This window comes from Giraffa tippelskirchi, chromosome 4 (assembly GCF_054371585.1).
Source record: "Giraffa tippelskirchi isolate mGirTip1 chromosome 4, T2T-mGirTip1v1.2.pri, whole genome shotgun sequence".
Taxonomy (NCBI): Eukaryota; Metazoa; Chordata; class Mammalia; order Artiodactyla; family Giraffidae; genus Giraffa; species Giraffa tippelskirchi.
Window position 1 is genome coordinate 37,757,394 of NC_137278.1, and position 13,224 is coordinate 37,770,617.

A 13,224-nucleotide genomic window follows, 5' to 3' on the forward strand; every position below is an offset into this window, starting at 1 on the left:
GCCAAAGCAAAAACAATGCTCAACTGTGAGTGTGTCTGGTGGTGAGAGTGAAGTATGATGCTGCAAAGAACAATATTGCATAGGAACCTGGAATGTTGGGTACATGAATCAAGGTAAACTGGATGTGGTCAAGCAGGAGATTGCAAGAGTGAACATCAACACTTTAGGAATCAGTGAGCTAAAATGGATGGGAATGGGTGAATTTAATTCAGATGACCACAATATCTACTGCTGTGGGCATGAATCCCTTAGAAGAAATGGAGTAGACCTCATAGTTAACAAAAGAGTGCAAAACATAGTACTTGGGTGCAGTCTCAAAAATGACAGAATGATCTTGGTTCTTTTCCAAGGCAAACCATTCAACACCACAGTAATCCAAGTCTACACCCCAACCACTGATGTTGAAGAAGCTGAAGTTGGCTGGCTCTATGAAGACCTCAAGACCTTCTAGAACTAACATCAAAAAAAGATGTCCTTTTCATCATAGGCGATTGGAATGCAAAAACAGGAAATCAAGAGATATGAAGTAATAGGCAAGTCTGGCCTTGGAGTACAAAATGAAGCAGGGCAAAGGCTAACAGAGTTCTGTCAAGAGAACACACTGGTCATAGCAAACATCCTTTTCCAACAACACAAGTGATGACTCTACATATGGACATCATCAAATGGTCTATACCAAAATCAGATTGATTATATTCTTTGCAGCTGAAGAAGCAGCAACTCTATACAGCCAGCAAAACAAGACCTGGAGCTGACTGTGGCTCAGGTCATGAGCTCCTTTTGAAAAATTCAGGCTTAAATTGAAGAAAGTAAGGAAAACCACTAGGCTATTCAGGTATGACCTAATAAATCCCTTATGATTATACAGTAGAAGTGATTAATAAATTCAAGGGATTAGATCTGGTAGACAGAGTGCCTGAAGAACTATGGACAGAGGTTTGTTGAATAAGCTATGACAAACCTAGACAGCATATTAAGAAGCAAAAACAACCATTGCCAACAAAGGTCCATATAGTCAAACTATGGTCTTTCCAGTAGTCATGTACAGATGTGAGAGTTGGATCATGAGAAGGCTGAGTGCCAAAGAATTGATGCTTTTGAGTTGTGCTGGAGAAGACTCTTGAGAGTCCTCTGGACAGCAAGGAGATCAAACCAGTCAATTCTAAAGGAAATAAACCTTGAATATTCGTTGGGAGGACAGATGCTGAAGCTGAAGCTCCAATACTTTAGCCACCTGATGTGAAGAGCTGACTCATTGGAAAAGACCCTGATGCTGGGAAAGATTGAGGGAAAAGGAGAAGGGGGCGACAGAGGATGATATGTTGAGATAGCATCACCGACTCAATGGACATGAGTTTGAGCCAACTCCAGGAGATAGTGAAGGATAGGGAAGCCTGGCGTGCTGCAGTCCACGGGGTCACAGAGAGTCGGCCATGACTTAGTGATTGAACAACAACAAGAATAAAGAGGATAACTGAGAGTTCATTATAAAGTTGTGTTCATTTTCTCAGTATATTTATCACCTTTAGGATATGATGCTTATAAGAGGTGATGAAAGTTTGGATAACCGATACTTGTTCATATTTATGGCAGAGAGCGTTTAACCCCATTTGGCTATTAACTAAATATTAAATATTGTAAATCCTTTGGGGATAAATCAAAGATCAATTAGATATAGATCCTGACCTTCAAGTATAGCTAATAATCTTAAACTTTGATGCAGAAGGAAAACGTCAATAAAATACCCTGGGAATACAGAGAAAGGAGAAATTAGCTGTAGTGAAAGGAAATTACAGCACAGGAGCTGTCCTTGAAGGGCTGGTGGGATTTGCACATAGGGAGCTGGAGTGGAGAAGGTTGTCTAGGTTCAGATTGTGATTCAGGGCTTTGTGTAACATACTTTCATGGGCTGGGTTATGTCATCGTTTCTGTGGGATTTCTTTTTTATGATTATTTTCTTTTTTTCTGCCAAAACACATTAGGAAGGAGATGAGGGCTGCTGAGCTCACAGGGCCAAGGAGCAATCAGGACCAGCATGCATGCCCAGAGAATCAGTGCCCCCTTTAGCCTGCCCTGGCCAGCGTGGAAGCTCCTATAGGTCTAACACAGCCCGCTAGGTCTCAAGGGTCCCCAGGCTGTTATTGTGTTTCAGGTTTGCCTTCTAGAGGTGAAAGTATGACTCCCATAAAGAATATTGGATGAAACTGGAAAAATTCAACTACTTGTTTTCTCTTGCTTTTAGCTATTCTTTCTTGGTGATTTACTGACTTGGGCTTTATTTTTTTCATCCAGAATTGTAGGACTTCATTGTACAAATACTTATTGCATTTGTTTTGTGCGTGGAGTCCTGTGCTAGATGCTGGGGCCTGGGGTCAACCATACCCCACAGTCTTGGACCTAAGACCCCTGGTGTATTTTGGCCATGGTGGCTGCCATGTCACCTTCCAAAGGCAAATGCAGAGCCAGCAGCAGAAGAAAGGGTAATAACTCCGCTAATTGAACATGATGAGTGAAGGGAACATTCTTCACCTCAGGGCAAACAGAGCAACCTCATCGAGAGTTTCTTGCTATTTTTCTCAGGGAGTATAAGACACAGCTGCACACAATAGAATCACAGCCAAATTGGAACTGGGGGAGCTAGCCACGGTGCTTTCTCTTAAAGGATTAAGAAGAGGCTTTTGTGGATGTCAGGAGAGTTTTTTCCCCTCCCTTAGCTGTGCACAGCAATGTAATTTCCTCCACTGATTTCTGGGCAGAAAGTTAGCATTCCAACAACATGCGCTTTAGTTGATTGCAGTTATTAAATCCCTTAGCTTACATGCTTATAGTTCAGGATATAAGAGCCACATGGAATTTTAATCACTATCTTGTTTTCTGTATGAAGGAAACTTGACAAAGGCATTGGGAAGAGGAATGGTGAGGGGGTGGTGCTCCCTTTGCATGCAACCTACCTTAGGGATTAAGGAAAATGAACTGGAAACCTCACTGATGTCTCTTTGGATCCCACTAAGTTTGCAGACCTGCACTCTGGCTTCTAAATTGGTGAATGCCACATTGAGGGAAGCCGGCTATCCCAGGAGTAATCAGAGGACCAGGAAAAGCTCTGGGCAGGCACTACTCCCCAGGGATGCTTCTTCTCACCATTAGCCTTTAACGCCTCTAGGCCACACATGACCAGTTCTGCTTATTGGACAATTTATGATGGAATCTAAAACATTTTTCTCCTTTCCAATGACAAAGATCTAATATCCTATACAAGGCCAGAATACTAGCATACTGGAGGGGGCTCTAGTATATTTTCTTTATTGCCTGGCAAGTCTTTAGGTAACATTGTTTAAATTAAAGGAAAATGTAATACTTCAGCATCAGTCTGTTCCTAGAATCACTGTTTGGAGAATGTGGCAAATTCACTCTGATCCACACACAAAAAGCATTGTCTCTTCAGGGAGAAGAGATCCAGCAAGTGTCTGTTTTGGAGGAAAAATCAGTACTCAGGGCTCCAAATAATTGTACTGAGAAAACCATTTATGTTCACATCTCAATTTTTTCTTGCAGGGAGAAAACCTTCCAAAAACCATTGTGCCTCCAGCTGTCAGTTCAGATCAGTTCCTGTTTATCCTCGGTTAGGAAAGAGCCAAAGACCTCCCTCTTTGCTGCTTCATATGCAGTAGAAGTCTGGGCCTGATGTAGTTCTGCTCTGTGGCGGCCTGAGCCTGGGGCCAGCCCAGTCAGCTCTCGGTCCCACCCTGCCATCCAGCCCACCCGGTCACTCACCTCACTTTCCTCAGCAGGGGGTGGAGGGACCTCCTTGATAATCTGAAAAGGAAAAAAAAAATGAACAAATGAGTAGAAATCTCCAGCCACCTGCTTTCCAAGAGGCTTGCTTTCAAAAGGTGCCTGGGTGGTGTGGCCATAATTACTACCATAATGGGTTCAAGCAAGGCAAGTGTCTTTCTGGGCAGAATAACTCAGTAATTACAGCATGATCCAAGCTGAGGGCTCCACACTGAATTGTGCCTCTTATAGTTTTGTATAGAGAAAAAAGTATTCCACAGGTAACAGTTTCATCTCTTAGCCCAGGTAACGGTCCTGCAAATGTATTCACACATTTATTCATCTAGTCATTCCTGCATCAACTTATTCACCAATCCACCCAAACCACTGCACATCTAACAAGAATAGCACACAACAGAAGTTAAGATAGTGCTGCAGAGGTCAGTCAGGTATGGACCACACTCAGACTGCTGGCAATCCCATTAACTGTTGGCAATCCCAGTAACTGTTGGCAATCCCATTAACTGTTGGCAATCCCATTAACTGTTGCTGGCCCTAGGTGGTACTCATGGAGGGAGGGTGTGACAGTCAGGCAGACTGATTCCCAACAGAAGGCAGCAAAGAAGGGGTAACCAGGGATTCCTTTCAGGGCCTTGAAACTGAAGAGGTACAAAGATTTACATATCAATATTCTAAGACTGGGCTCCACAAACACCGCATCATCTGGGTTAAAGAGAGATGTGTGGTCACTTTGGGAAGGCAAGCAATTGGGAGCCGCTTCTAACCAATGAGAGGACGGGTAACACAATGGAGAAGAACAAGCAAGGAGGACAGAGGGGTGGCAGTAAGCCACCTGTCCTCATTTTTATCTCCTACTCGTACACCCCATTCATAAAAGGAAAGCTCTTGCAACCTTTTAGTTAATTCTATTTAAAATTTTTTACAAGGCAGTTTGGCCATTATTCACTCTGACTCTACCACGTGAAAAAGCTGGCTTAAAATCCAACATTCAAAATATTAAGATCATGGCATCTGATTCCACCACTTCACGGCAAATAGATGGGAATGGGTGGAAACAATGGCAGATTTTATTTTCTTGGGCTCCAAAATCACTGCAGCGGTGACTGCAGCCACGAAATTAAAAGATGCTTGCTCCTTGGAAGCAAAGCTATGACAAACCTAGACAGTGTGTTAAAAAGCAGAGACATTACTTGCTGACAAAGGTCTGTATATCAAAGTTATGGTTTTTCCAGTAGTCATGTACGGATGTGAGAGTTGGACCATAAAGAAGGCTGAACACTGAAGAATTGATGTTTTCAAACTGTGGCGCTGGAGAAGGCTCTTGGGAGTCCCTTGGACAGCAAGGAGATCAAACCAGTCAATCCTAAAGGAAATCAACCCTGATTATTCACTGGGAAGACTGAAGCTGAAGCTCTAATACTTTAGCCACCTGATGGGAAGAGGCAACTCATTGGAAAAGACCCTGATGATGGGAAAGACTGAAGTTAAAAGAGGAAGCAGGCGGCAGAGGATGAGATGTTTAGATAGCATCACTGACTCAATGGGCATGAATTTGAGCAAACTCCAGGAGATAGTGAAGGACAGGGAAGTCTGGCATCTTATAGTCCATAGGGTTGCAAAGAGTGGGACACAACTTAGCGACTGAACAACCACCACGTTCGTCGAAGCCTCCCTCCTCTCACACTCCAAACTTTATTATCAGAATGTTGGGACCCCAACATGCAGTCCTTTTCCTCTGAGAATTCTGGAAAATACAAAAGTCATTATATATCTTTTGATGTGTTAGCATCAGTGCTGGCCTGAACCACTCTGTGGATGGATGCTCAGGTGCTGTCCATGGGACCAGTTCCTTAATCTGGTTGGAGATCTCTACCAGCTGAAGGGCAGGCTGCCTACTAGGCAGCTCTTCCTCCCCATCCCTTCTACTAAGCATATCCCACCTTTCATTTGATGATTATTCTGGGACCTAACTTGGGCTCTGATCCCCACTGCTGTCACCCATGCTACCACTATCTGTTATATCATCTCTGTATGCTGAGATAGGCTACTCACTTGAGGCTCTACTAATACTAGCCAGGGGACTGAGCTTTCAGTCACCTAAAAGGATGGTATTCAATTAATCAAGAGGCAGAGGTGATCATTTCAAACTATTGTTGCATTTGCCTCCATTTCCTGGCCATTGTGAGAAACCTGCTGAAGTGTTTGTGAAGTACGAAGCCATGATTTTTCTCACCCACTCAACACTGGCTCCAAACTCCTTTAAAAAAATCTCTGAGGAGGGTCATTACTGCCCAATGCAGACTTCCCACTGTCCCAGAGGCAGTGGTGATTTTCAAATAGGAAATGGAAGGAGGAGTGAAGAGCTGGGGACAGCAATCTGGCATGCATCTCTTCTCTCAGGGCAGTCTTAGGGAAGGGACTGAGAGGAGAGCAGGAGACTCGGGAATACAGACAGATGTTGACAAGAGTGCTGTGAGCTATGTGCTTGCTGAGTATCCTAGGTGAACAGAGGTTTGGTGCAGAGCAGCTGGGCTTTTGTCTTCAAAATGCAACCAGCCTCATCCCTTGCTGCATCTTCCAGAGTAGTTGTCACTTGTGAACCCTAGACCTGCCTCTTTCTGACTGTGAAGATCAGACAAGTCCCTGAACCTCCTTGAGCTCCACAGTCCATTTCTGTGAAATGGGAGCAATAACACTAGCCTTGCAGGAACTGAGTCACGGTGAGCAATAATGTTTGCTCTGAAACAGGGTGGGTGCTCAATAGATGGTGCATACTATTATTAGTCCCCTTTCCCTTTCTTATAGTCGCTCTCTCTTGCTTTTATCACATCTTTAATGAAGGTTTCACTTAACACTGCCCGCCATCCCCTCCCCCCCCCCACCCCGCATATACTGAATGACTATGTATGGTGATTTCCAGATGGTGCAGCCTACAAGCCAGAGCTTCATAAAATGAGTGAGATAGGAGGCTGGTGTTCAGACAGTGGCCAGGGGGCCTGACAGTGGCCAGGGTCTTCACAGGGGTCAGCAGCAGTGTGTTTTACCACGCATGTTTAAGCACATGACATCAGCCAGGAAGTGCAGATATCAGCCAAGTGGCCCATCACTCAGAGCTGATGTTCACAGTGTCTTATTGGATATTTATCGAATTTTACAGCCAACAATATCCCAAGGGGAACCCAAAAGACAAAGCAAAATGCAAGATTTATTAAGTGTTAATCAAAAGCAGACTAATTTATAATCTAGATTCCACTCTGACATACTTGTAAACTGGCCACCTGAGCCTCTGAAAAAATGCCGCCATGTTCAGGTAGACAGGATTTAAGCACCTCCATCTGGTCTCCTGGGTTGGGTGTCTGGCTGTATTCAGTGGGAATGAAGAAGACTTCCTATTGCCTCCAGCACTGTCTGCCGCCCCCTAAACACCACCCCCCGACCCCACCCTGAAGTGATGGCAAGAGAGCATCTCAAAGTGCGATCCAGGCAGGCTGAGTTGAAGTCATATGATTACTCCAAGCCTTGAAGCTGGATGGGCTGCCTGCGAGTGAGCCAAACCTTCATACCAAGACCAGCGCCTGGGCCACCCAATGGAGTGCTCTGAGTACACAGCCACATCAGCCCTCCCCACCTCATCCGCCCGAGGGCCCGAGCCCAGGTGGCCTGGAGGAGCAACTGGGCAACAGCCTGCACTGCTCTCAAGCCTACAGCCCACTACACGAACTTGCTCCACATAGAATGGCACAGGCTCACAGGATAAAATGCATACTGCCCTAGCCCCCACAAGACCTGCAAGACATGGCCCCCCACTTCCCTACCTCACTCCTCTCCACCTCCCTCCCCTTCACTTCTGCACTTCAGCCTCCTGTCACCTTCCTGTTCCTTCCACGCACCTGGCTGCTTCTCACTGGGAGCATCTTCTGCCTAAATGCTTGCTGTGTTTCCTGCTTTGTTTGCACGTCTGCACATCTCTGTTTTGGGGTCTCACATGACCCAGTGTTTTCTGTCATACTTTTAAATGTAATTGAAAGTTAACTACATAATTTCTGGCCTTCTAACTAGTATGACTGGAGGATCTTTGTATCTTACAAGAACGCACACAAGAAGCGGCTAAGCACTACCAAACTTAGGCTTGATTTGGGCCACTTCCCTTCTTAGAAGGTTCTGGAGCTTCCTCTTGGTTTTGGGTGGGCTTGTCAGCTCCTTCCTCATTAGGAGGGACAAAGAGAAGATGGATAAGGGTGAAGAGATCCTTAATGAAATGTTTAAGAGGAAAGTCCCTCAACAGACATATTTGTAAGCATATCATGGCAGGACTGGGGAGAACTCTGGTCTGTGATGTCTGGAACAGAACTGTCTCTGAAGTATGTCTGTATATATTTTAGATTTTTCTGGTTATGGTAAAATTCACATAACATTAACCATTTAAAAGTGTGAGCCAATTATATTGGGTGTACCAAGTGCTATCAGGTGAATGTGAAGATGCTGTCCAGTTGTCAGTAGTGACCTGGAAGAAATACACAAAACTCTCTTACATACACATACCTCATCTGCTTTCTCACTTCTTTTTCCCCTGTGCAATGAAATTACATATCACACTTGTGAGCATGTGTACTTTTCTTCACTAAAGCATTTACTATAGCATCCTTAACACAAATGTGTGTCCTGGTTAAAGAAGCCAGGGATTCAGGGAAGGAGGAAAATCTTAAGCTTCTGTAGAACTCGTGAAGACGTGAGAGACAGAAGACACCTTGAAAGCAAAGGAAACAGAGGGACCCCCGAGAGCTTCATCAGAGACCACAATGAAGAACACAAAGAAAAGAGAATGGAATTTATGGGGCCCATCATTTGCTTTACAGGGGATTAGAGGCATGTGCCATGGATGAAGAAAAGGCTATAATGCTGAGAGCAGCAGAAAAACAAATTTGTGGCATTTGTTCTTATTTGGAATCACACAAATAGCTTTTTTGTTTTGTTTTGTTACAAAAAGAGGACCCTGGCAAGACATCAAAAGCTGGGTTTCTATTTTAAGCCAGTGCAGAAGGAATAACAAGACAATGAGTCACAGCCATCCACCTCTGTTGTTGTGACACTTCGTCCTTAGAATGTCCTTCCTTCCGTCCTGTTAACTCAAAGGCATGGGGCTACATCATACTCAAAGCCATCATAAAACTTCATGTGTTTATATTTTAAAAATTGAGGCATAGAGCTATTTATACTGTAGCATTATTTTAATTGGGCTTCCCTGGTGGCTCAGGCAGTAAGAATCTGCCTGCAATGCAGGAGACCTGGGTTCAGTCCCTGGGTTGAGAAGATCCCCTGGAGAAGGGGATGGCAACCCACTCCAGTATTCTTGCCTCGAGAATCCCATGGACAGAGGAGCCTGGTGGCCTACAGTCCATGGGGTTGTAAAGGGTCAGACACGACTGAGTGAATGACTAACATACACACATTACTTTAATTAAGAATTTAAAGCATTTAAAATGCTAGAAAATTTTAGCGTATTATTAATGTTAAAAAATGTGTTACTTTAGAAGGTTTTGAGTGTTCTGTTCTGAACCTATTTCCCTCACTAGGCTGTTGCTTTCGTGGGGCTAAAATTCCATAAGGAACTGACATTTTAATTTGTTTATTTTGCTTTTATTTTTAAATTTATTTTTTAATTGGAGGAAAATTGCTTTACAATATTGTGATGGTTTCTGCCATATAATGTCGCAAATCAGCTATAATATACATATATCACCTCCTTCCCTCCCCCCAACTCTCTAGGTCATCACAGAGTGCCAGGGTGGGTTCCCTGTGTTATATGACAACTTCTCATCAGTTATCTATTTTACACATGATAGTGTATATGTGTCCATGCTACTTTCTCCATTTGTTCCACTCTCTCATCCCTACTGTGTCCCTAAGTTTGTTCTCTATATTTGCATATCCATTCCTTCTCTGCAAATAGATGCACTGATACTGTTTTCTTAGATTCCATATATATGTGTTAATATATGATATTTGTTTTTCTCTTCTTGACTTACTTCATTCTGTATAACAGATTCTAGAGCTGACTCAAATTCGTTCTTTTTTATGGTTGAGTAATATTCCATGGTATATATGTACCACAGCTTCCTTATCCATTCATCAGTCAATGAACATCTAGGTTGTGTTCATGTCCTGGCTATTGTAAACAGTGCTGCAATGAACACTGGTGTACATGTGTCTTTTTCAGTTATGGTTTTCTCAGGGTCTATGCCCTGTAGTGGGACTGATGGGTCATATGGTAGTTTTTTATTCCTAGTTTTCTAAGGAATCTCCATACTGTTCTCCATAGTGGCTGTATCAGTTTACATTCCCACCAAGAGTGCAGGAGAGTTCCCTTTTCTCTATATCCTCACTAGTATTTATTGTTTGTAGATTTTTTGGTGATGATCATTCTGACTGGTGTGAGATGACACCTCATTGTAGTTTTGTTTTGCATTTCTCTAATAATTAGTGATGTTGAGCATATTTTCATGTGTTTATTGGCCATCTGTATGTCTTCTCCAGAGAAATGTTTGTTTAGGTCTTCTGCCCATTTTTTGATGGGGCTGTTTTTCTGATATTGAGCTGTATGAGCTGCTTATTTATTTTGGAGATTAATCCTTTGTCAGTTGTTTGATTTGTAATTATTTTCACCCATTCTGAGGGTTGTCTTTTAACCTTGTTTATTTCTTCATTTGCTGTGCAAAAACTTTTAGGTTTAATTAGGTCTCATTTATTTATTTATTTTTGTTTTTATTTCCATTACTCTAGGAGTACAGTCAAAGAGGATCTTGCTGTGATTTATGTCAAAGAGCATACTGCCTATGTTTTCCTCTAAGAGGTTTATAGTTTCTGGCATTACATTTAAGTTTTTAATTCATTTTGAATTTATTTTTGTGTATGGTATTAGGAAGTACTCTTGTTTCATTCTTTTACATGTGGCTGTCCAGTTTTCCCAGCACCACTGACTGAAGAGGCAGTCTTTTCTCCATTATATATTTTTGCCTTCATTGTCAGAGATCAGGTGCTCAAAGGTGCAGGGGTTTATCTCTGAGCTTTCTGTCTTGTTCCATTGGTCTGTATTTTTGTTTTTGTGCCAGCACCATACTCTCTTGATGACTGCAGCTTTGTAATACAGTCTGAAACCTGAAAGGTTGATTTCTCCAGCTCCCTTTTTCTTTCTCAAGATTGCTTTGGCTGTTCAGGGTCTTTTGTTTTTCCATATAAATTGTGAATTTTTTTGTTTTAGTTCTATGAAAAATGCCATTGGTAGTTTGACAGGGATTGCACTGAATCTGTAGATTGCTTTGGGAAGTATAGTCATTTTCACAATATTGATTCTTCCAATCCAAGAACATGATATATCTCTCCATCTGTTTGTATTGCTTTTGACTTCTTTCATCAGTGTCTTACAGTTTTCTGCATATGGGTCTTTTGTCTCTTTAGGTAGATTTATCCCTAGGTATTTTATTCTTTTTGCTGAAATGGTGAATGGGATTGTTTCCTTAATTTCTCTTTCTGAGTTTTCATTGTTAGTGTATAGGAATGCAAGGGATTTTTGTGCATAAATTTTATATCCTGTGACTTGACCATATTCATTGATTAGCCCTAGAAATTTTCTGGTGGCATCTTTAGCGTTTTCTATGTATAGTGTCATGTCATCTGCAAACAGTGAGTTTTGCTTCTTCTTTTCCAATTTGGATTCCTTTTATTTCTTTTTCTTCTTTGATTTCTGTGACTAGGACTTTCAAAACTATGTGAATAATAGTAGTGAGAATGGGCACCCTTGTCTTTTTCCTGATTTTAGAGGAAATGCTTCAGTTTTTCACCACTGAAAATAATGTTTGCTGTAGGTTTATTATGTTGAGATATATTCCCTCTATGAAGTTTTTTTTCTTAATCATAAATGGCTGTTGAATTTTTGAAGTGACATTTTTAGAAAGACCCTTCAAGTTATGGGAGAAATAATGGTATTTAGAGAACTTTTGATGTATCTGCTACTTAACCATTGTTTATTTTGTAAAGAGCACAGGAAAGACAAATGACAGGGCCTGACTTTCTCAACTGGTTTTTGGTCTTTTGTGTTTTCTATGCATAGTAAAACACCAAGCAATCTAAGTAATAATATTCCTTGAGTTTGGGGTAGTTTTCAATTGTGAACTCATGTGTAGTTTGCATTTATCTATGGGAGTCTTATGAAGACTAAGCTAAGGGATCAGCCTGCCAGAGAGGATTCAAGTTTCATTTTGCAGATTCCTAAGTACTTCTAAACTGTAAATCCCTTTCTCTTAGTTTGTAATTTATAGAACCCAAAGTAATATATATTTGAGCTCTGAAACTGAGAGGTTGTTGTTTTGAATTTTTAGGGACACACACACACACACACACATCAAACTCATAGCCTATCCCTTTACTCAAAGTCTCAGCTGTAAGCAGAAGAGTCAGCCCTGCTCTCAAACTTTTACGGACTTATGTAAAGCTATGAAACCAAATGTCTAGGTTATTGAGATTAGAAAATCACCACTGCTTTAGGGTCAGCTAAGCACCTAATTTCCAGAACCTTCTTTATTTTGTCCCTGGAAATGTCTGTTTTCTTGTGATCCTTGTTATGCACTTAAAACAAACTTTTATTATACATTTTTTCCAGGAATTTTTTGTTTTTATTTTGCTGTGAGGTCTAGTGTATCAGCAGCTGGGAGTAACCGATTTTTTTGCAAATGATTACTTCCTGCATGCTCAGGAGGCATGCTAAGTTGCCTCAATCATGTCTGACTCTCTTCAACCCTATGGATTGTAGCCTGCCAGGCTCCTCTGTCCATGGGACTCTCCAGGTTAGAATACTGGAGTGGGTTGCCATTTCCTTCTCCAGGGGATCTTCCCAACTAAGGGATCGAATCTGTTTCTCTTACATCTCCTGCACTGGCAGGCAGGTTCTTTATCACTAGCGCCACCTCAGAGGGGTTAACTCAAATAAATGTATTTAGATGCTTAAAGTCATTTGGAGCTTTTGATTTGAAAAATCACATATTATGGGACTTCTGGACTGATACCTTAATTCCAACTCTTTTGCTACCTCCCTGGCCTTACAGCTCTGTTGGTATAGAATTCGCCTTACAATGCATGAGGCCCTGATTCAATTCCTGGGTCAGGAAGATCTGCTACAGAAGGGAGAGGCTACCCACTCCAGTATTCTTGGGCTTCCCTTGTGGCTCAGCTGGTAAAGTATCCACCTGCAATGTGGGAGACCTGGGTTCGATCCCTGGGTTGGGAAGATCCCCTGGAGAAGGAAAAGGCTTTCCCACTGCAGTATTCTGGCCTGGAGAATGCCACGGACTGTTACAGTCCATGGGTCGCAAAGAGTCAGACATGACTGAGTGACTTTCACTTTCACTGACCTCATAGGTTCTGTGTGAGGAGAAG

The 13,224-nt window shown here is 42.2% G+C and overlaps 1 protein-coding gene across 1 annotated transcript in view; it reads right to left on the bottom strand.

Annotated features, from left to right (window-relative positions):
- ANTXR1 (ANTXR cell adhesion molecule 1) overlaps positions 1 to 13,224 on the bottom strand; it is a 250,291-nt gene that overhangs the window by 78,710 nt on the left and 158,357 nt on the right. The window contains exon 14 of the mRNA XM_081594569.1: positions 3,775 to 3,816. Within this exon, the coding sequence (XP_081450695.1) occupies positions 3,775 to 3,816 (42 nt within the window). The remainder of the gene's footprint in view (positions 1 to 3,774; positions 3,817 to 13,224) is intronic.